Below are 23,939 nucleotides of genomic sequence, written 5' to 3'. Positions count from 1 at the left end.
CTTATTTGTGTCAATTGTTCTTTATGTTGAGAACGTGATATGCTCCAGACCAGCATCCCTTGATCCTATACAGTACTGTTAGGTTTTTGCCCCTTATTCGTGTCTCATCCCAGGTTTCTGAAGTGGCAGTTGAATGAATAAAGACTCAGCGCTGAGGGAGAGTATCCAAAATCTCTCTCCACTTTATTTAGTAAAGCAGAGGTTATATACATTGAATATGAAGGGTGTAAAATGATTTGAACCAATGAGAGAGAGAGTACATCATATAGCTCAGGGTATAGGAATGTGATAAACAAGTCTAAATATGGTCATCTCTTGGTCAGATATCCAGGCTTTCCTTGAGCTCCTGAAGATCTTGTAATAGAAAACAGCAGGGACCATTTTCTAACTCCCAGTCACTCCACCAGCACCTGCTCCTTATATGGAGTGGTTCCAGAAGATGTAAACCATACATTCCAATGTAAAACATTCAAACATAAAATACATCTTTCTCAGAGAGAGGGACAAGAGACCCTCTGACCACTTCTCTTCCATGCTGAGACCAACATAAAATCTATCACTGCCCCTTTTGGCAATAAAATTGTCACACTCAAATCTCAGCATTACTTTTCTTCTACACAAATACAATCACTTTCTTTTAACCTTACACTAATAATATTCTTCATCAAACATTTCTTTTTTTTTTCATAATGCACTCAAGTTTTATTACCCGTAATAACAACAGCTTGTATGGAAATAAATACATTTGTTTAGCAAAACCAGGTGAAATTTCAATTTAGCAAAAATGGCTTGAGAGCTTCAATGATAATTATGGCTGGTTCTAGATATCGAACAATTTCTTCCTTCGTCTCCTTTTCGAACGTCTTGGTTCTCCTTCCGTTGGATCTTTCCTTGGTTCACTGGCTTCCCCCTCCTCATTGGGGATGGAGCCACCTTCAGTCGACTGGCATGGATCCACTGTGGCTGGAAGTCAGTCAGCACTCCTGTTCTCGTTACAGCAATCACCGTGGCAGGACCCAGATATTTCGGCTCTCCCAGTTTTGTGGGCTTCAGACTCTTTATCAACACCTGTTGTCCTGGAACGAAAGGATGAGTGGGCTTTTCTGCAGGAAGAGGGAGAGAAAGAGAAACATCACCATTGATGCTATTCAAGGTTTTGACTAGGGAATCCACATAATCCATGATGATCACCTCCGTGTCACCTGTGGAAAAATCGCCAGCGCGACCTTTGACCCATGGGGTCGGGAAAGGTCTACCCATAAGGATTTCAAATGGAGACATCTTTGTTGTTGCTGATGGTGACATTCGAATTTCTGTCAATACAGCAGGCAGCAGATCAACCCAATTTCTGCCTGTATCAATACACGCTTTATTCAGCCTATCTTTGATAATCCTGTTCAGATTTTCAACTTGTCCACTTGATTGTGGCGAATATGGTATATGAAATTTCCAGGTAATATGAAGTTCTTTAGCTAGCAACTGTGTGACTTTGGAAGCAAACGGTGTTCCATTATCACTATCTATGACCGAAGGTATGCCAAAACGTGGTATAATGTCTTTCGCCAGAGCTTTCACTACCGTCTGTGCATTTTCTCGTCCACACGGAAAAGCTTCAGGCCATTTAGAAAATCGGTCAACAATCACAAGCAAATATTTATTATTTCCACAAGGATGCATGTGCGTAAAATCAATTTGCAAGTGTTGGAATGGTAGCTCAGGATGTGGCAAAGAATCATATTTAGTTGCTTTGTGCTTTTGGTTTGAGCACACACCAGACAAGAATCCAGTATTAACAGAGTATTTCTTCGAGCATTTGCTATGCAGTAAGATCGATTCAACATTTATATCACTTTCTTTTTTGACACATGTGATACACCATGATAATGTCGACACAGCATAACAATCGAAGATGCAGGTAATGCAAGTCTACCCTGTTTATCTCTTAAAATTCCAGCTTGATCTGGTTTTACTTCATTGTCTGCCCAATGAGTCAAATCAGCTTGCGTAGGGTTAGCTTGTAATATTTTAATGTCCAAATCATTGGTTAATGATGAATTCATCATAGGCACCTCTGTGCCCCTTTCGCTTACATGTGGACTTAATTTCACTTCTTTAGCAGCCCATTTCGCTATTTCATCTGCAAATCTGTTTCCTTTGGCCTCATCTGTTTCTCCTGACGCATGTCCAGCTACTTTGATAACAGCAAGTTTTGATGGTTGTTGTGCTGCATTAATGAGCTCCGCTACAATGCTAGAATGAGCAATTGGCTTTCCATCTGAGGTTTTAAAATTTCTTTCTTCCCATAATTTAGCAAAATCATGGACTATGCTATATGCATATTTGGAGTCAGTGTATATATTAACACACTGACCTTTTGCCAATTGACAAGCTCTCGTTAAAGCAATCAATTCTGCGACTTGTGCTGACTTGTATGGCAAAGAGTATGCCTCAATTACACGATTAGGTAATTCAACAATACTATAACCGCACAAGTATGTATTATCATTTGGTTTGAAACAGGATCCATCAATATACCAATTGTTCCCCTCCTCCAGGACAGATGTAGAAACATCTGGCCTGCAGGCTGTAGAAATCTGGATTCTGGACAGGCAATCGTGGTCGTCACTCTCAAATTCACCTTGCGTCAGCAACCTGTGCAAATGTACAGTAGGGCCATGAATAACAGAAGTTGGTTTCAGAATCAAATTAGCAGTAGCTAATAATATAGCCTCATAGCCTGATCGGCGTTGAGCAGTCATATGTTGTGTTGAAATATTATTCATAATGACTCCTACCTGATGAGAAGTGTGCACTATCAATTTATGTGATAATACAATTCGTTCAGCATCTTGCACCATGATCGCTGTTGCAGCCACTGCACGCAAACAAGCAGGGAGTCCCCTGGCCACTGAATCAAGAGTTTTAGCCAAAAAAGCTATAGGACGAAAATTACCTCCGTGAGCTTGGGCTAGGATTGCAGCGGCTGTGCCTCCACCTTCGTGCACGTACAGGTGAAACTCTTGAGTGTAATTCGGGAGGCCGAGTGCAGGAGGTCTCATAAGAGAGGATTTCAAATGTCTGAATGCTTGGTCCATTTCAGCTGTCCATGTAATGTCCTCTGTGTCCCCCAGAGTAGCAGTTCGTAGGATTTTGTCATACATGGAACAGTTAGGCACCCAGGATCGACAGTAATTAACCAGTCCCAGGAAGCTTTGCATTTGCTTCCGTGTCGATGGGTGCTTAAAGGTTGCAATAGCTTTCACTCTGTCAGCAGACAATTTCACTTTGCCCTGTGAAAGTTCATGTCCAAGGTACTGCACCCTCCTCTGTACCCATTGCAGTTTCTCTATAGATGCTTTGAAACCTGCTTCCGCCAAAATGTTGCAGACAATTTTAGAGGCAGCAGCACACATGTCCTTTGATGCACCTGTGATGAGAATGTCATCCGCATATTGAAGCAGACAGTTGTCTGGAGGAAGTTTGGCATCTGTTAGTGTTGCATGCACTACAGCAGAGAAAACAGCCGGAGAATCTCTGAACCCTTGCGGGAGTCGTGTCCACGTCAATTGAGAATTTTCCAGGGTAAATGCAAACAGTGGCTGTGTTCGGCGATCAACAGGAATGCTGAAGAAGGCACTACAAATATCTAAGACAGTAAAATATGAATGTTCAAAAGGAATAGAATTAATTATAGTTTGCACATCAGGTACAATTGGAGATAATGGTGTTACTAACTCATTAACTTTTCTCAAATCTTGAGTTAGGCGCCAAGAACCATTTGCTTTCTTAATTGGATTAATTGGTGTATTATAAGGTGAATGAGTGTGTACCAGAATACCTTGAGCCAGTAATTTATCAATAACAGGAAGAATACCCTCCACCTTTTCTTTTGAGATGGGGTACTGTTTCTTATAAACAGGCTTGTCTGTTATTAGCTTATCAAAATAGGGCTGGACATCAATGAATCCTGTGTCATCCTTATGGGCCGCCCAAAGCTTGGGGTTGACGCCCTCAATTTCTTGTCTGAGCTCAGTTGCGGACTCATCTTCGAGGAGAACACTTCCTGTATCAACAGTGAGAGAGTAGGCTGCAGGAAACATAAGTTGCAGAGAGTCATCATCAAAGGAAAGTTGAATACCCAGTTTATGCATCAAATCCCTACCCAAAAGGCAGAAAGGAGAATTGTAAATTTATGCCCAATTCATCAACAGAAATTGTGGTAATGTTTGGAGTAGTTATGCGAATTAACTGTGCAGTCTCTTTGTTCATATTATTCAGGAATGTATTTAAGAACAATGGACAATTTTCTTCAATAGGAATCGCAGATTCCTCCACCCATGCATGTTTAAATCTATTAAAAAATGCAACAGGGCTTTCCCCAATTTTCTGCTTCGTATTTGCTGCATATGAGATGTCTTGTTTAGCAGAAGACACTTTCAGTAAAAAAGCAGTCAATTGTTTGAAAAATCCTTTGAGTTTACCTGAGCTGGACCATACCCAATCAGCATTGTCTTCATTATCGTCATCGGAATCAGTAAATAACAGCTCATGGGGTTTAGACAAATCAAGAGGCTTAGAATATCCAGCTTTTTGAGACACTACACAATGTGTAGGTAGTGTATCATATTTGGGGTTTAAATACTCAATTTCCCCAATCATTTCATCATCCGTAATTTCTGCAGGCAGTGTTTTAGTCAAAATAAAACGATAATCTCGCCCTGTCAGTTGACTGTAGGCTGTTAACCGTTTCAATACTGATACAAATTGATGTGGTGTTTTAGAAGGATCCTGCAGATCTTTGCAGATTGCCACTGCTTCCGTAACACTCAAGGGAGTAATTTTAAATCCATCGGGAATTTGTACAAACGGAAAAACTTCATTTGTTTTTGGCAACGACGGATATAAGCGATTAGTCAAGGGCTTCGAAACTTCAGCAGAATTAACACATTCATACGGCGGTAGGTACGCATCAGCTTTTAGCTGCAGTGGAGTTGGAGAGACAGAGCTGTCCCCTTTTTTCAACTCTGGCCCTTTTTCCCAGTATGTTTTCATCTTCATCCAAGTTTTATATGAATCCTTCATATACTCCTCAGGCCATTTTGAATCACCCCAAGACCCATAGACCATATCTTTTGCTAGACGCATATCGTCATTTTTAAAAGACCCATCACGGGGAAAAGGATCTAATTGTATTTTCCCTTCTGACCACCCCGCGAGATTAGAGAGATAGGGTTCCGTGAAGAACGCTTTATTATTACGAATCATAAAATCTTTTGGAGTTTCCCCAATTAATGGTCGACTAATTGTGTCACCCATTTGAAACAGCCAACAAAGATCTCTTTACTTAATGCAAGCTTTACAATAAATTATTATTATTATTTATTTATTTTTTAAAGGAATTTGCCAAATAAATTTCAAATAAAAGTCTGCAGCTTTGTATTAACTTTTTTGTATTTTTGACCCAAAATAAAGAATTATTTTAAATTCAATATTATTCATTCAACTGCCAAAAAGAACTGAGGATATCACAATGAAATAGACTACTGAGAGAGAAAAAAATCTTCAACTCATATTCTATTTCCTTCCCACAAATAAAAATCTGTGAGGATAACACCAAAAAATGAAAAAGATGATCAGTCCCCTTTCACTCTTCCCGTATTTATCAAAAAATACGAGGATAACCACTTTTAACAACTATGAAAAAAGTGCGGCACGAAAATGCGAGGATCAATTTCTCAACAGACAGTAAGATGCACTTAAGCATTTTATTTCTTACCTGTCTGGAGAAACCCCAGAGACGAGCCCCCAAATTGTTAGGTTTTTGCCCCTTATTCGTGTCTCATCCCAGGTTTCTGAAGTGGCAGTTGAATGAATAAAGACTCAGCGCTGAGGGAGAGTATCCAAAATCTCTCTCCACTTTATTTAGTAAAGCAGAGGTTATATACATTGAATATGAAGGGTGTAAAATGATTTGAACCAATGAGAGAGAGAGTACATCATATAGCTCAGGGTATAGGAATGTGATAAACAAGTCTAAATATGGTCATCTCTTGGTCAGATATCCAGGCTTTCCTTGAGCTCCTGAAGATCTTGTAATAGAAAACAGCAGGGACCATTTTCTAACTCCCAGTCACTCCACCAGCACCTGCTCCTTATATGGAGTGGTTCCAGAAGATGTAAACCATACATTCCAATGTAAAACATTCAAACATAAAATACATCTTTCTCAGAGAGAGGGACAAGAGACCCTCTGACCACTTCTCTTCCATGCTGAGACCAACATAAAATCTATCAAGTACATAAAACAAGTAGTTTGGGAAAATGATGTTTCAGTTTTCACATACATTTGTTAAAAAATAACAATACTGCTTACCACAGCTATGCTGATGACACCCAGCTCTACTTAGCACTGTCACCTAATGACTACAGCCCCATGGACTCCCTGTGCAAATGCATTGATGAAGTTAACAACTGGATGTGCCAAAACTATCTTCAGTTAAACAAAGACAAAACCGAAATCACTACATTTGGAAACAAAGATGAAATTCTCAAGGTGAACGCATATATTTAGGCTAAAGGTCTGATAACAAACAATCAAGTCAGGAATCTTGGAGGGATTTTGGAGTCAGACCTGAGTTTCAGTAGTCATGTCAAAGCAATAACTAAATCAGCATACTATCATCTGAAAAATATTGCAAGAATTAGATGCTTTGTTTCCAGGCAAGCCTGAGAGAAACTGGTTCATGCTTTCATCACCAGTAGGGTGGACTATTGTAATGGCCTTCTCACCGGCCTTCCCAAAAAGACCATTAGACAGCTGCAGCTCATACAGAACGGATTCTGAGCAGAACCAGAAAATATGACCATATCACACCAGTCCTCAGGTCTTTACACTGGCTTCCAGTTACATTTAGGATCGATTTTAAACTACTTGTTTATAAATCTCTCAATGAGCTAGGACCTAAATACATTGCAGATATGCTGATTAAATACAAACCCAACATATCACTCAGATCAGCCGGATCAAATCAGTTAGAAATACCAAGAGTTCACTCAAAGCAAGGAGAGTCTGCTTTTAGCCATTCTAGCTGCTTTTAGGTAGTCTGCTACAAGCCATAGCTGGAACCAGCTTCCTGAACAGATCAGATGTGCTCCAACAGTAGCCACATTCAAATCCAGACTCAAAACACATCTGTTCAGCTGTGCATTTACTGAATGAGCTCTGAGCCACTGTACGGCCGACTGATTGCACCCTATCTATGCATCGTTTTTTAAATTCTTTTTATAACTGTTTTAGTTTACCTTTGTTCTTTTCTTTGGTTATCATCATTTTACTATTTTTAATTCTCTTTACATTGTATTCTTTTTCTTATGCATTTTTATACCTATTTTAATTATTTTCTATGTAAAGCACTTTGAACTGCCACTGTGTATGAAATGCTATATAAATTTGCCTTGCCTTGCCTTGCCTTGCCTACATACAGTTTTTGTTTGATTTTTTAAGCATCCAACACTAATTGCAAAGTAGCTCACACAAAAACTACACGTCTTATACAATGCCCACAAAGTAACTTTTAAAAGCACAAACTTTATTTTGCACAGAAGCCAATAACATCATCAAACAAATGACACAAGACTTCTAATTTTTCCAATTTCTTGTTAATATGTTAATAAACAATTACAGTTAATATTGTTAATAAACAATTACAGTTAATATGATGCCAAGATTATTTTTTATTGGATATATAAAGTCAGCTGTTTTGTCAGAATGATCACAGGTACGGTATGTTAATTCAGTCATCGCATTAACCAGAACATGTCCAGCTTTACTTTTTATCTTAACCTGTACAGTTTAATGTATATCTACTAATCAAACACTTGTATTTCCTTTTTATTTGTATGTTTGCCATAAGTATTTGAACTATTTAAAAAAAGAAAAGAAAACAAAAACATCCTAAGACTTTTTGGGAAAGGGACTCATATAGTGCAGGAATGAACTTTTATTTTGAAATGTGGGTGAAACTGCCCGGAAACAAGCGCACAGACGACACACGGGTGGTTTATTTACACATTTTTGTGTGTGTGTGTGTTTTTTAATGTAAAGACTAAAGCTGTCGCTTGTGCCAGACACATGGCTTTATTTTTTAATCGAGTCAAGATTTAGCGAAGATTCATTGCTTGGGAAGACAATACCAGCACATGTAGACGCGAAATCAGCAGTGTTGACCTATGATTGCGAGAAATTCTCACGAGAAAAACTCGTGAGAAATTTACAAATAACTGATTCAAGGTAAATACACTACATGCAAACGTGATATGCAAAATGCATGTTCCATGCTGTATTCCGCCAGTGTAATTGCAGAATAAATGAATACGTATATAGTGTAAACAGTACGTTTTAACTTGGTGAATGAATGTATTGTTCAGGCAGGATGCAGTGTGTGAAACTGCCCATCAGTGTGACAGTAGAGATCAATCTGCTGCTGGTGGCAGTGACTGCACTTGCGCTCGTGAGCCGACTATATGGCATTCACTTTCCTAAAGCTGTAGTGTAAGTCTGCGTTTAATAACAGATTTTAAACATTTTAATGTACTTATTTTTAATGTTGTGAAATCAATTCACTTATGTATATTATATTTGTATACTTCTTAAGGTTTGATGAAGTTTATTATGGACAGTTCCTGTCTCTGTACATGAAGCAAGTGTTTTTTATTGATGAGAGTGGTCCACCTTTTGGCCACATGATACTAGCTTTAGGAGGTGAGAAAATTGTTGATACTTTATAAATCATGTTCATGAAGAAAACCACTTGATAGGCTATGTATACTAATGTTATTTATTTGTGTAGCGTATTTAGGAGGCTTCGATGGCAACTTCGTTTGGAACAGAATTGGAGCAGGTGATCATATCATACATGCTTAATGTTTGGTTGACAAAGCCAGCCAACTGTTCATGTACAGTTCATCATTGCTTATAGAGGAGTTATATGAAACTATTTTAGGGTGTCCCTTGGTGGATAGATACTCCGGAGCATGGACCTCCTGTTGCATTTTTGTCCAGTTTCACAGCTAGTTCCAGACTAAAACTCATGTTTGAGCTGTCTTTATACTATTGACATACATGTTATGGACATTCCATAGATGTTTTATACTGTACAAACTGTATATTACATACCCCCTACTCTAAACCCATCACAGAAACCGTTCTGCTATTTAAAAAAACAACAACAACAAAAAATAAAAATAATTCTGTATGATTTATAAGCTTGTTTCCTCATGGGAACCCACAAATATTTACAGGTATTACTATACTTGTGTGGACATTTGGTCAGCATAATGTAGGCAATACCAGGACCACACGCACGCACGCACGCACGCACACACACACACACACACAATTTGAGATTAATTATTAGTATTTGGCAATCCCCCTGTCCTAGACCAGTGGTTCCCAACTGTTTTTCTTGAAGGCCCCCCATTGTTGAACACGTTTATTCAAAGGTCCACATATTGGTTAAGTGTATTTCATCTGGTATTTGTACTGTAACTTTGAAAATGATGATGGTTTTCATACTTATTAGCAAAAACTGGAAGTGTTTAATTACATTTAATTAACCATGATTTTGGGATATTAGCTGTGCAATATATCGAAATATCGCAGATGTACATATCGCAATATGCATATCGATAAGGCACGCAATATCTGAATGATTTAAAGTAGGATACTTCAACATTGTGAAAAGTGTACGTTTTAGGTCGACGCATATAACAGAGAATAGACTGAGCACACGACTTTTACTAATGTGACTTGCTTGACCTTAAAAAGAGTTATTAAACGCAATAACTTGTGAAAAACGACTCCTTACAATCTTGAGCTGTCTGACGCACACACACACACACACCGAAACATTGATGTTAAAATTGTTATCAGATTTCTGACAATTTTTTTAAAAAACACTGCTGGTCACTTTCAGAAGTTGTAGCGATGCTTTCTTTCTCTCTGTAGCGAGAAAGAATGTGAAACACATAAATGGTATTATTCTCAGTTTTTAAAGATTTTTAAAAATATATAATTTAAATAGATTGCACACACTAATAGCAATATCGTATCGAATATCACATTATTTAACCAGGTATTTGCATATCGCATTTTTCTTAAATCCTGATGTCTTTTTTTTTAAAGCATTTTAATTAACTAAATAAAAAATGTATAAGTCATGTGGCCCACTTGTAAGTATGCTGAGGCCCACCAGTGGGCCCTGTTTGAGAACCACTATAGCATATGGAAACTATCTTGGCACAGTCTTTCAAGCTGTTCTGACTAATTCTGTATGTTCCTTAAATTAGGAAATATTTTTTTCTAGATGTTTCTAGAATCTACTACCTTGCAATGTCCTAGCAACACTTGACATCATCTAAATTGCATCAAGCTTCAAATCTCAAAGTATTCAAACTACTGGACACATTAAGACTTATGTAACTAACCTTCAAACTGTCATGGACATTCAGGCAAGGCTTTGTCAAGACCACATCTTAACTGTCAATTTTATTTTTACATGTTACATTGTCATTCATTTAACAAGCTTTAAGTAATTGCATTACTCTTATTGACTATTATTGGGGTCCTTTGTAGAATACACCAGTAATGTTCCTGTTTGGAGCCTTCGGGTAATACCGGCCCTTGCTGGCTCCTTTTGTATTCCAGTTGCTTATCTTCTGGTGGTGGAGCTGGGTTATTCTCACTTCTCAGCATTGGGGGCCTGTTTGTTGCTACTCATGGGTAACTACCATATCATTTTCAAGTCATTTCCTGAGGGTGATTTTTCTAGCATGTTAGGGTAAATACTTTTGTTTCATTTTTACAGAAAATTCCATGATTGTGCAATCACGCTTCATGCTGTTGGAGTCCGTTTTAATCTTTTTCCTACTGTTAGCTGTACTGTCTTACCTCCGCTTCCACAAAGCACACAGGTAAGAATTGTAGGCTAACGTGTTCTTCCAGTCTCTGATTTGGATTGTCAACCTATAGTGGCTAATTTCAAGGTCATAAGTGTGTCATGTGCTCTCTTTTCTTTCAGTTCATCTTTTAGGTGGTTTTGGCTTGTGATCTGTGGGGTCAGTTGTGCATATGGAATTGGGTATGTATGAACAGATTTTTTTTTTGTCTATACAGATTACTTTTGTGAAGTTAAACTACCACAAACATCTGGTTTCTTGCTGAGTGCAAATGAAATTCAAGATTATTTTATTTGTCTTATTTCTCAGGGTTAAGTACATGGGTATCTTCACATACTTTTTACTGCTTGGCCTCGCAGCTGTACACACCTGGCAACTTATTGGAGATCAATCCTTAAGCCATGTGAGGGAATAGTTATTAAATATCCATGGGTTTTACAGCGCTATGGTCCAACGTTATGATTTTGCAATCTCTGTCAAAAGGGCAAAGTAGTGGTCCAGGTTTTGGTTCGCTTCCTGGCCCTTGTGGTGTTACCCATCATCATGTACCTTGGATTTTTCTACGTCCATCTTACCCTGCTGTATCGCAGTGGACCACATGACCAGATGATGAGCAGTGCTTTTCAAGCAAGTCTAGAGGTAAAGATAAAATTCCTCTCTTAATTACACTGTTCAAAAGTTTAGGGTCGGTAAGATTCCTCAGTGTCACAATTGATCAATCTAATGCATTGCTGATGAACAAAATTGTTATAAAACGGAAGCTGCAATCGTCTTATCTTTCTTATTGTGACGAGTGAAATGGCTTCTTGAGCTAGAAAAAAGGTAGGTCTCATACGATTGACCGGTTGTCCCGCCCTGGCGCCAGTAAACACATCATGGGAGAAGAGAATATCGCTCCAAGAGGGACGGAATAATATACTGATCAAAGATTAGGTAAAAAATGATGTCCACAGATAAATCATTTATAGTAAATACTGTAATATTCTGTAAAAATAGGTATTGTCAAGTCTTATTTCATGGTAACTTTTAACCCTTAAATACATTAATGTTTCACCAATCATTATTACATATTCGGAATCGGGTCTTTAGCTACCCGGATGGATCTCTACCTGTTGCAGTAGTATAAAACTCTCCTGATATTAGAGTAACAGTTACAGAAGAATAAAATAATGCATATTTTGTTATCTTTTGGAGTTTGGTAGTGTTCAGTTTGAGCAGATGTTTTATACCATCATTAGTCTCCTCATCAGAGCTCATTTTACAGTACGTTCAGCATCTGACGATCTCAAACATGTTCTCAAAAATGTCATTTTTAACATCTTCAAAATCAATATTTTGATCGCTGACAGCTTCTTCATCAGATCCACCATCAAGTGACAGTGAGACTAATATTTGAATGCGTTCAGTACTTGCTCTGCACAGTAAATCACTGAGCCATAGCCATTCAACGTTTTGCTAATTATACTTCCTATCTTTTCGTTTTTCACCTGAGTGAAACTTCACTTCATCATTGTGTATCAAACATTGCCATCTTGTAGAATCAAGGTGATTTGCACTTTTTCAGTCATCATAAGCCACGTTTCCACCGCAGGACCTTTACCCAGGAACCAGGAACTTTACCCAGGAACCATGAACTTTGGGTGGTACTCGGTGTGTTTAGACCACAGGAACCATGGTCTAAATTAAGTTCCGGGTGTTATTTCCCGCTCCAAACGGCCCTGCTCACGAGGTAGTACTTTTTCAAAGTTCAGGAACTTTCGAGGGCGGGACTTGGGCGCTGAACATGCTGATTGGTTTAGCATTTTATTTCAACCGGCATTTTTAAAAGTCTTTTGCGAGGTTCGGTCTACATTCAGTAAATATCAGTCTTGTGCTGTCTGTCTGATGGCACGCGTTCGTCTCAGCCATCTCACGTACAATGACCGTAATAGCTGATAATAATATACATTGCCATTTTAAATCTAGCTTTACAAGCTTTCTGAATATGCTGCATTCTGCTGAATCTCCATATTAGTGCTCTTTTCTGTCGTTGTTAATTTCCTCTTTAGTAAACCTGTACATAACCAGCAAAAGCAGCACAGCTTGAATCTCTTCCATACTCGTTATTCATTTTTTTACAGTCTATTTTTTCACCATGTAAACGACCTGACCAATTACTTTTAAGTGTGCGTCCTTACATGACGTGACAGCGCGCGCCGCGCTCATGTTGACAAGAGAGGAATGCTAATTTTTCTGAGGGTTAAACTTTTTATTTTGTAAGTTATGAAGATAATGTTGGAATAATGACACAGCGTATATTGCCCCAGGCAGTTTTTACTTTAACTGCGCCTGGCAGAAGATTTTTTTTTCTGAGATGATTATTACACTTTACAACAAATAAATAGCTAATATAATACTGTATTAGTCCTGGTGGCCGTTAAGAGTTGCTATGGCTTCAGTTAACACATTCCAGCTGGTGCAGAAAACAGCGTTGACATTTTTGATGCGGCAGACAAACTGCATGTGACAAAATGATTGCGATTGAAAGTCATCACATGTAAACACCAGATCGGTTTAGATAACGTCTCATGTAAACAGTCCACTAAATCTTTCAATCGGTACAAAAAATGTCATAATTTTTTGTTCATTACTGTCCTTCACTGATTTGGAGGAGCAGTCACGCACAGTCCTACATCACCGGACTAATTTGCCTAATCTTCACGGAACTTTAGATCGCGGTGGAAACGCAGACAGCTGCAGGTCTGGGGGGGAGAAAAGTTCCTGTAAAAAAGTTCCTGGTACAAATTGTTCCGGGTAATTTTGGTGGAAACGGGGCTCAATTATTGTTGTGCAGAAAAAAACATACTTTTATTTTTACGGTTACACACATCAGGTCGTTAGCGACCCTATACAGTTTTTTACAAAAAAGGAAAGGGAAAAAGGTCATTATCTTATATTTTTATATTTTTTGTCTTGTTATATTGTTTATAATGAAATGATTGTGGAATACTAAGAAGGTTGATGTCTAACTTTTTTAATTAGACATCAATTTATCAGTTTCTAAATTAATGAGGAGGACAATATAGTGAATGGCGTCCCTGGTCAAAGACCTGAGGTATGTGTTTAACAGTTTATTTCTTCAAAAAAGAAAAGAAAAATCTTACTGATCCCAATTTTTTTGATCAGTAGTGTGCATAATATTCAAACCGATTTGTTCAAATACACATTGTAAAAGTTACGTACCTAAATAGCCAATCTTATCATAGAAGCGTTCATATGTGTTTGTATTGTCATCTATTTTTCTCCTATAAAGGGTGGTCTAGCCCGGATCACTCAGGGGCAGCCCTTGGATGTAGCATTCGGCTCACAGGTCACTCTCCGCACCGTGTCCAGTAAACCTGTTCCATGTTGGCTTCACTCCCACAAGGCTAACTATCCAATTAGGTGAGCCTTCAGCAGTCACAAAGCTGCAGGTTCAAGGTGATGTAATCCTAAACAACCACATCTTCATGCAGATCTTTAATGTTAATCTGTGCTTAAAGGTATGAGAATGGCCGTGGTAGCTCCCACCAGCAGCAGGTGACCTGCTATCCTTTCAAAGACGTCAACAACTGGTGGATTATTAAAGACCCTGGGCGGTATGCAATTGTTAATAATTTTAGAATTTTTATAAAGTTAATTTGACCCATATATGGGCTGCCGATAATATCAACATGAATTGTATTGTTATTTGAAACCGCAGGCACAGTCTTGTGGTTAGCAGCCCACCCAGACCGGTCAGGCATGGTGATATTATTCAGCTGCTACATGGAATGACATCTCGCTACCTAAACACGTATTGATAATTAAAAAAATAACAATAATAATTCAATTAAATAATGTCTGTAAGATTGTTTTGGTTGTGGCAATAACATGACTGTGCTTTTTTTAAGACATGATGTTGCTGCCCCCATGAGTCCTCACTCGCAGGAAGTGTCCGGATACATTGACTTTAATGTGTCTATGCCGGCTCAGAATCTATGGAGAGTGGTAAGATCTCAGTCCCAGGGGTCTATAATAAATGTTCACAGTTACTCCAAATGGGTTTTGTTATGCATTGTTTTCATTTCAATTTAGGACGTGGTGAACAGGGAGTCCAATAGAGAGATCTGGAAGACGATTCTGTCAGAGGTGCGACTAGTCCATGTGAATACTTCCGCTGTTCTAAAGGTTTGTATAGTTACATAAATGTTTTTTTATTTAAAAAAAGGCATAATAATAAAGCTGTATACAGTTTTAGGAAACATGGACACATTTTTTAGACTAATTTATGCAGAAATACATGGACAAAATCACAGACAGGCCTTTTCTTTTTTTTACTTGATATATTGTTAACTAACTATGAGCAATACATTTCACATGGCTTTTATTAATCTTTGACAACATTAGCTAATAAAAATACAACAGTTTATTGATGGTTCATGTTAGTGCAGACCCATTAAATAATATTAAAAATAAAACAAACAACTTTTGATTTTAATAATGCTTTAGAAAATTTTGAAATTAACATCAACTAACATCAAGTATTTTTCATTGTTAGTTCTTGGCAACTAATGTAGTTGACTAATGTTAACTAATGGAACCTTATTGTAAAGTGTTATTATATTGTTATATAATTATATAATTGCATTAAATGATTTTTACTTGGATACTCCACCTGAAAATAAAACTTCTGTCCACATTTACTTTAGTTCTTCCGGGGAACTAGCCTAGAAATCTAGACGCACCCTAGCGGTAGCAAATCTAATCTGCCGTGAGTGTCGTCTAACAACTCTCAATACCCTTCTGAGCTGTAAAAACCAAACTCTGGTCGGGCCAATCACATCGTGTATAGAGTCGGAAGGCGGGGCTTAACATAATGACGGCAGAGTTGCGCTTGCGTGCTACTAGTAAACACAGAAGCTGGCGAACGGCGGTCTTTCGAATCAGCTTTGACCGCGACTCTGGAAGACTTGGAGTTAAGCTTTTCTCTGAGAAAAGAACAAAGAACGGCACTGAAGTCATTCTTATAAAGGGAAGATGTGTTCTGAGTTTTGCTGACCGGATACGGCGAATGTTTAATCTGTCAACTGGCTCTGCTTTACCTTCGTTGCTCTGGTTGGTTTCTAGCGTTATCTTACCGCGTGCAGAGGGAGTTTGAAAGACAACCGTTTATCCCGCCCCTCGGATTGAGCCCTGTCAATGGTGAGTTTCCAGACCAAACAACTTGGATGTTGGTCTGGCTTGTCAGGCTACTTTGGAACAAGATGTTTTGGAGAATTTTGGAAACCAAACAACAGGTCATTAAGTGAGAGAAAAACAACAACATTCAGACTCTTTTATGTTCTATTAGCCTGGATGCAAGCCGAATTTCGAGGCCAGGAATTTCGGTCTGGGCTTTATCCGTTGTGGAGCAACTATGCTCAAACCAGAGCTGTTCAGACCAATCAAATTGTCAGGGTGGGCTTTATATGATGATGGACACATGATCAACAGTAACGTAATCATTATGTTACCAAAGAGAGCTTGGGTTGAATTCGTTCTAATCCTAGACGGAGAACTTGTTCGTTTATGTGTTCACCTTTACTATTTCTCTCATAAATGATGATCGTGTTGGCAAGTACTCTGTGTATCTTTAAAACCTTTTAAACCGGCAAAGATAGTTTACACCCCTAATTCCTATATAAATCACTGGTTTACGCTAATTTTCTTCTACTTCTTCCAGCGTGCGTGCATTTAAAGGGTTAGTTCACCCAAAAATGAAAATTCTGTCAATAATTACACACCCATATGTAGTTTGACACCCGTATGACCTCCGTTCATCTTCAGAACACAGTTTGAGATATTTTATATTTAGTCAGAGAGCTTTCTGTTCCTCCATTGAATGTATGTACGGTATACTGTCCCTTTCCCAAAAGGGAATAAAAACATCATCAAAGTAGTCCATATGTGACATCAGTTGGTTAGATAGAATCTCTTGAAGCGTCGAAAATACATTTTAGTCCAAAAATAACAAAAACTACGACTTTATTCAGCATTGTCTTCTCTTACGGGTTTGTTTTAAATCTGCAAACAAAGATTCGAACGGTTGTGAATCAGTGTATGGATTCAGAATTCAGATTGCCAATGTCACGTGATTTCAGCAGTTTGGCAGTTTGACACGCGATCCAAATCATGAAATCCAAATCGTCACTTACTCCATTGCTCTGATTGGCTGTAGGTCTATCCAATTGAGTACAGAGGCATTTTCTTTCCGGGTTCGGTTGAAACACCCCCCAAAATCACAGCCCAGTTGAGCAGTATCAGACTCATATTATGAATAGAATCTGAATATGACAAAGTCAGGCTAATATATAATACAAGAAAGTCAGTCATTTTTGGAATGACGTGAAGGTGACAGAATAAAAAAATTGAGTATTTTATACCTGTTGTATTTATACCCATTTTATAATGTTTTGCAGCTCAGTGGCTCGTCTCTTCCAGAGTGGGGTTTTAAACAGCTGGAGGTGGTTGGGGATAAGATTCATAAAGGCTACCAGCAGAGTGGCATGTGGAACGTCGAGGAGCACCGCTATGGCCGAAGTATGAGATTTAATATCTCTGTATATTTTCAAATTGATTATGTCTTTTTTTTTCAATTAAACACACATCTGTACAGGTCAGGAGCAGAAGGAAAGGGAGTTGGAGCTAAAGTCACCTACTCACGGAGATGTCAACAGAAACCTCACTTTTATGGCCAAATTTCTTGAGCTGCAGGTAAATGTTAATCTTGATCTTAGTTATGTCAATCATTGGAAAGGAGGATCCGGTGTTGTAGAATAAATACACTATCTTGTATGTTTGATTAACAGTGGAAGATGCTGACAGTAAAGAATGAAGAGTCCGAGCACAAATATAGTTCATCACCACTTGAATGGATCACAATGGACACCAACATAGCATACTGGCTTCATCCTTCAAGTAATGTACGTCAATATCATTCTGTTGGTTTTTCTTTTGTCTGTGGGTTTTACAGAATTATATGGAACCAGTCTGTCTAATATTTTCTATTTTAATACAGGCACAAATTCAATTGATTGGGAATTTTGTGACTTGGACCGTTGGAAACCTAGTGCTGGTTGTGTACTGTCTTCTATTTTTTACCTACTTGCTAAGACGACGGAGGAAAGTGGAAGACATTCCTCAAGGTATGTGCCTGGAAGTACTGACGCATAATTAGAGGTAGCATTCATGTCAGTCTCACAAACGGTGAGGGAGGTGTTACACACAGAATTTGAATACTTTAGGAGTTTGTTTAAATCTCTAAAATTAACATTGAGCTTTAAGTTTAGTCACTTTTATTTATATAGCCCTTTAAACAATATAGACAGATTCAATGCAGCTTTACAGTGATCAACAGGAACATAAGGATTCAAGAGTAAAACAGAATTCAATTCTACTGTCCAGTAGTTCAAAAGAGACAATAGTAAACAGTCATTATTCAGATGAAATCAGCTCAGTGTTGATTCATTTCGGGTCAATAACTGTGTAAAGTACATCAACTATGAAATTAGTTCAATTCTGCTATAAAGCAGCTCTGCAGAAAACAGTGAATTCAGCTAAGATAAGTTCTCATACAATAGAATCAGTAATATTGCTAAATATTAAGTACCGTATTTCCACAAATAAAGACCGGGGCCTTTATTTACCTGAACTGCCGTTGGGAACCGGCTTTTAATTGAAGCAGGCTTTTATTAGGGGCAGGCCTGTATTTCTAATTCCATCTGTTTAAAATATAACTGCTTTAAGTAAACCGTTTTCAATTTAAAGTGATCGTGCCAGTGGACAAATATCATAGATTTTTTTAAGAAACATTTGCAAAAATATCACCATACAACAACATAATACGCATTTTTTGTAACTCCGTGCGCAGCTCCGTATCCGAAGATGAACGCGTTCTCTGCGAATCTAGCCGAGCATGACGTCTCATCACACCGGCCCTCAGTTTGCACATTAGGTGCTTATATTTACTGAATGAGCCTACAAAAGCAGAAATAAGCCATTTTTAAATAAAGATCCAGGTTTAATCAAATAAATAAATAAATCCTGACATTAAAGTTTAGTGAAATTAGGAAATATTTACGTGATCGTTAATTTAGTGCATTTTGTTCTCATGATGTCACAAGTAGGCTAATAATATCATGCCAAGGTTTACTGAGTTTTACACGATTCTTTTGTGGTGTGGTTTTTGGTGAAATGTACTAAAATAAATATCATCACCTGTGTACATTAGCCCACTTCTTCTCGATGCTTTTTCCTGTTGGTTTATAGAACAAGTACTCCAAGTCGCCCTCTGTCGTTTCAAAGAATAGCACAAGGGCAAGCGCGTCAAGTATAAACGCCTCGTCGTTTGGGGAGGAGCGCGTGCAGTCAGCGGAGGCTCGCGCTGCGGAGACAGGCGAAAGTATAAACAAGGCTTGAGATGCAGAGCTGAGGTTTGAGGCTTGGGTGCGACCCCCTTAAGGAGACATAAAAGAGACGAGAGGCTAATATTAGTTGCGTCTTAATCAGCTCCCTTTAAATTAACGGCATTTAGGAGATTATCCACTCATATTCCCCCGGCCTTTATTTGAGACCGGCCTTTATTTGTTCGTGCTGACCACGCCCCCGGCCACTATCAGAGGCCCGGCGTTTAATTGACTACAGGCTTTTATTTGAGGAAATACGGTATCTCTGTAACAAAGTTTTTATGTGGGCAAGGAAGAAGAAAAGGGGTCGGCTTACTGGAACTCGGACAAAGGTTTATTTTCAATAGAACTCAGGTCAACAAACAAATCAACAAATCAAAAACTCGCATTCTCGTTCTCTGTCGTTGGTTTGTTCAGACAGTTCCTCGTCCGAGTCCCAGCGTGAGTGTGTCTATGTAGCCTTTCCTTTTCAGGTCCTCACTTCCTGCACGGCTTATAACCTGGGTGCTTCTCAATATCCCTCCTCATTTCCTCGCTCCTCCGTCCTCCATCCTATGACCCGGAAACTGATGGAGCTCAGCCATCTTGTAGGAGATCTCAATTCTCTAATTGCACCGCAAGGAGGTGAGGATCGAGGAGTGAGGAGGCTTCCTGAGGAATCGTGAGCGATGATACACTGGTGGATCCTTTGCGGAAGTGTTTTATTGACTAGTCACGCACGCATCAATTCTCCTCCCCCTTCACATCGTGCCACAGTTCATTCATTATTATTGTTATCATTATTATGTATAAGACAAATGTATGTTAAATAACAACAACTGACAGTTGCATAATTATATCAAAGCACAAGAAAATGAAAGACACAAATAGAGAAACAAATAGAAACTAATACTATACAATGAATAAAAAACAGTTAATAACTGGGAATAATTTGCCGTTAATAATAACTGGTAAAATTAAATAAAAATAAAATATGGACAAATGCGGTATTTTGTGGAGGTTAAAGTTTACAATATAAATCTAATGTTCAATAATCCCGACTAAATCCAGCGGTGCAGTCATCATTAATTGACAACACTTTGAAGTGATGTTAAAGGGAACGAGGATATATTATTTCACTTGATTCAATTCCTCCGTCCTCACGTCTTTTCCTTGCGTCCTTCCCTCGCATCCTGAAGGGGTGGAGCTAAGGTGCAGGGAAAGGAAGCTAGGAAACGAGGATGCAGAAATAAGAATTGAGGAGCACCCCATGTCTCTCCATGCCAATTACTGAAACAATTGGTGACAGTTGTTCATCATTTGGACTTGATTGAGGCCCTGTCCCAAATGGCACCCTAAACCCTCATGGTCTTCCTCTGAGTCCGCACTTTCACAACATAATGCCGCTTTGACTGCCAGGTAGAAGTCCCCTGTGTAGCTCGCAAACTTGCGGGCTCAGCTGAAGTGCGCATCGAGGCCGCATAACAGCCGCAAGGCTGCACCTCAAGAGCACCTTAAATAACGAATGGGATCCCTACGTTCTTGTGGACTTAACGGACATGCGCATGCAATGGCCATTGTAAGTCCACAAGACCAAAAGTGCACATGAAGTGTGCCATTTGGGACAGGGCCTCACTTGCGTTCCGCTTGTCCTCTGACTCTCCTGTCGCAGACCTCGCTAAACCACGCCCCCCTCGTCACAGTCCCCAACTAGGCAAGCCCGAGCCAACAGTTGCAAGGAACCCAAACTCCATCAGGTGACAGAAATAGAGAAAAAAAAATCCCTTGGGAGAAACCAGGCTCATGTTTGTTTGCTGTTGGTACACACATGAACAAAGAGCAAATGATTCAGATAGCATTCAAATATTCATCCAGTTCCTTTTTACTTGTAGATTGATTCATCATGCAGGCATGGAGCCGAAGCTGGTGATAGGGTCTGTGCTTGTTTGGTTCATTTGGTCTTTTCCCAAGGACCTGCAGATTGCTGTCGTGACGATGAGGTTTTTACAGGGGATTGATCTAGTAGAGACGGCATCTGCTGACATTTAGGGCTGCGATGAGGTCATGTCTAGGTGCAATTTCATCTGATCTGAATATGACCTGGATCTGGCTATGGTAACCTCGGGATAAGGATGAGACATACAGACTAATATTAGCATATATATATGCCATTCTTCTTACAATGTAACAAGTACATCTGGTGTTATGGGAAGTGTTCCCAGTTCTAGTTGTCCTAATTTATGCAGCATTTTTTAACAGATGTGAATTATGTAATTCACAATAATTCATACACTTTTAACGGGTGAAGAATTGACAGAGCAGCCATCAAGTGTTAGACAGTATTCTAGGTTGGACATTTTTAGGCCAATTATTAAAACCCTTTTTTTCTTTCAGATTTAAGTAGTAGGAAATTTCTATTGCTTAGCTGTAAACCAAGGCTCAGTACTCAACTTGATATGACACCACCTCATGTACTGATACAAATTGATAGTCAGATAAGTATGATTTTAACAATAACAATGCAGTTCCACTAATACCAATGCAATTTTCTAGGCTATTCAAAAAGAATTTGTGGTCGATAGTATCAAATGCTAGCCTGACAAGCCAGACCCACATCAAGATGTTTGGTCTGTAAACTCACCATAGACAGGGCTCAATCCGAGGGGTGGGATAAACGGTTGTTCCTTTAAACTCCCTCTGCACGCGATAGGATAGCGCTACACCAACCAGAACAACGAAGGGGAAACAGAGCTTGTTGATAGAGTAAACATTCGCCGTATCCGGTCGGCTAAACTCCGAAGACATCTTCCCTTTTTAAGAATGACTTCAGTGCCGTTCTTTTCTCAGAGAAAAGCTTAACTCCAAGTCTTCCAGAATCGCAGTCAAAGCTGATTCGAAAGTCCGCCGCCGTTCAATGAGGTTTTCTCAGTTTCTGTGTTTACTAGAAGCACGCAAACGCATCTCGGCCATCGTCATTATGGCCCCGCCCGCCGACTCTAGACACGATGTGATTGGCCTGTCCAGAGTGAGGGGAATACAGCTCAGAAGGGTATTGAGAGTTCCTAGACGACGCTTGCGGGCAGATTACATTTGCTGCCGCTAGGGTGCGTCTAGATTTCTAGGCTAATCAAATACAATACTATGATCCAGTAACACTAATAGAGAGATAATTCCCTGATGCGAAAAACTAGAAAACTTGTTTACTTCCAGCTGTTCTCCATTTTTCGGCCACGAGTGTGCTTGTTATACCACAGCATCAGACTTTTTCCACAGCATTTTCCTTAATCTTCTTTAAGCGCAAAGGAGCAACCATGTCTAAAGTGCTGGAAAATAGTTGTCAATGGTTTATGTTTCTTCTCTTTTAGACGCTTGGGAACAGCTGGTTTTGGCTGGTGTCATTTGCTTTGGAGGCTGGGCAGTTAATTACCTGCCATTCTTCCTAATGGAGAAGACTCTGTTTCTGTATCACTATCTTCCAGCGCTCACCTTCAAGATTTTACAGATACCAATTGTCATAGAGCACCTGTACATCCATGTACTGAGGTAAGAGGTGTCATTTCTGTCCAAAAATCATCAGTTACTGAAGATCTTATGTTCTCTGTTGAAATTTGCATAGTATTGTGTTTGTTTATTGTGTGTTTTGGCTCTGTAATTTTTTTTAATAATTTTGAAAGTCTCTAATGCTTACCAACACTGCTGTCTACCTAACTGAATAAAAGCTGTATGTTTATCATGGTATCACCCCAGTGTTAATCACATCTATGCTCATATCTGTATGTCATGCTGTTTCTCAGATCCCCAGCTCACCGGAAAGCATTTGGTGGTGTTATATTGGCAGTCCTTTGTTCAGTATACGTGTCCTACCACAACTTGAGTCCTCTCACCTACGGCCGACCAGCGTTAACTTCGGACGAGCTTGCTACACTACGTTGGAGAGAAAGTTGGGACATTCTCCTACGAAAACGCTGAAATGTCCATCTTGTTTCTTAAAGAACAGGAGCTTCCACAAGTTTATGACATGAACTTTGAAGTCAAGGCAGTTTGGTAGTGCCGTTGGATTTCCAGAGAGCTGTGAAACAAGTTTTTTAGGGTCCTGTACTGAAGCATAAAAATGTGAAAAACTCTACAGTGAGAATTAATGCTGCTGAATCTCAAAACTCTAAACCAAATGGACTGTAAAGCACTATTTTAGTGCTTAATTTACCATGAGCTTATGTTTACATATTATTCTGTTTGTATGGCAGTTTTATTGTATTGTTTTTATGGACTTGTTGAACTGAGATGTTGAATTTCTTAGAATTTATTTTTATTTAATCCTTGCACAACACTAAACAATCTAAATTGAAAATAGAATACAGGTAAACATTTTCATCATACACTTTGTATTAACATATTCATAGAAACAGCCATTATGTTAATTATTAAAGGAGAAACAAGCAACATGGAACAGAAAAGTGTGTAAATGAGTGGTGAAAACACAGTTGTTCCTGTAAGACAAACCCCTGTGTTGTAGTCTCTTCTCTTTGATGGTGTTTAATGCCTTGGCTTAAACTGTCAGTA

At 38.9% G+C, this 23,939-nt stretch overlaps 1 protein-coding gene across 1 annotated transcript; it reads left to right on the top strand.

The window, feature by feature from the left end:
• The first annotated feature begins 8,024 nt into the window (after window positions 1-8,024).
• On the top strand, window positions 8,025-23,937 carry pomt1 (protein-O-mannosyltransferase 1). The gene is made up of 20 exons (XM_067438188.1): window positions 8,025-8,290; window positions 8,428-8,551; window positions 8,655-8,761; window positions 8,850-8,900; window positions 10,634-10,780; window positions 10,866-10,971; window positions 11,079-11,138; window positions 11,266-11,359; window positions 11,440-11,595; window positions 14,249-14,379; window positions 14,478-14,573; window positions 14,678-14,770; window positions 14,868-14,964; window positions 15,052-15,144; window positions 17,415-17,535; window positions 17,612-17,709; window positions 17,805-17,918; window positions 18,014-18,140; window positions 22,745-22,922; window positions 23,174-23,937. Exons 2-20 carry the CDS (start codon window positions 8,433-8,435, stop codon window positions 23,346-23,348), a joined length of 2,163 nt encoding a protein of 720 aa, XP_067294289.1. The 5' UTR covers window positions 8,025-8,290; window positions 8,428-8,432; the 3' UTR covers window positions 23,349-23,937.
• Window positions 23,938-23,939: the final 2 nt, after the last annotated feature.

The sequence above is a fragment of the Pseudorasbora parva genome, chromosome 3, assembly GCF_024679245.1.
Source record: "Pseudorasbora parva isolate DD20220531a chromosome 3, ASM2467924v1, whole genome shotgun sequence".
Taxonomy (NCBI): Eukaryota; Metazoa; Chordata; class Actinopteri; order Cypriniformes; family Gobionidae; genus Pseudorasbora; species Pseudorasbora parva.
The sequence above is the reverse complement of the archived record's forward strand: the minus strand, read 5'-3'. Positions and strand labels throughout refer to the sequence as shown.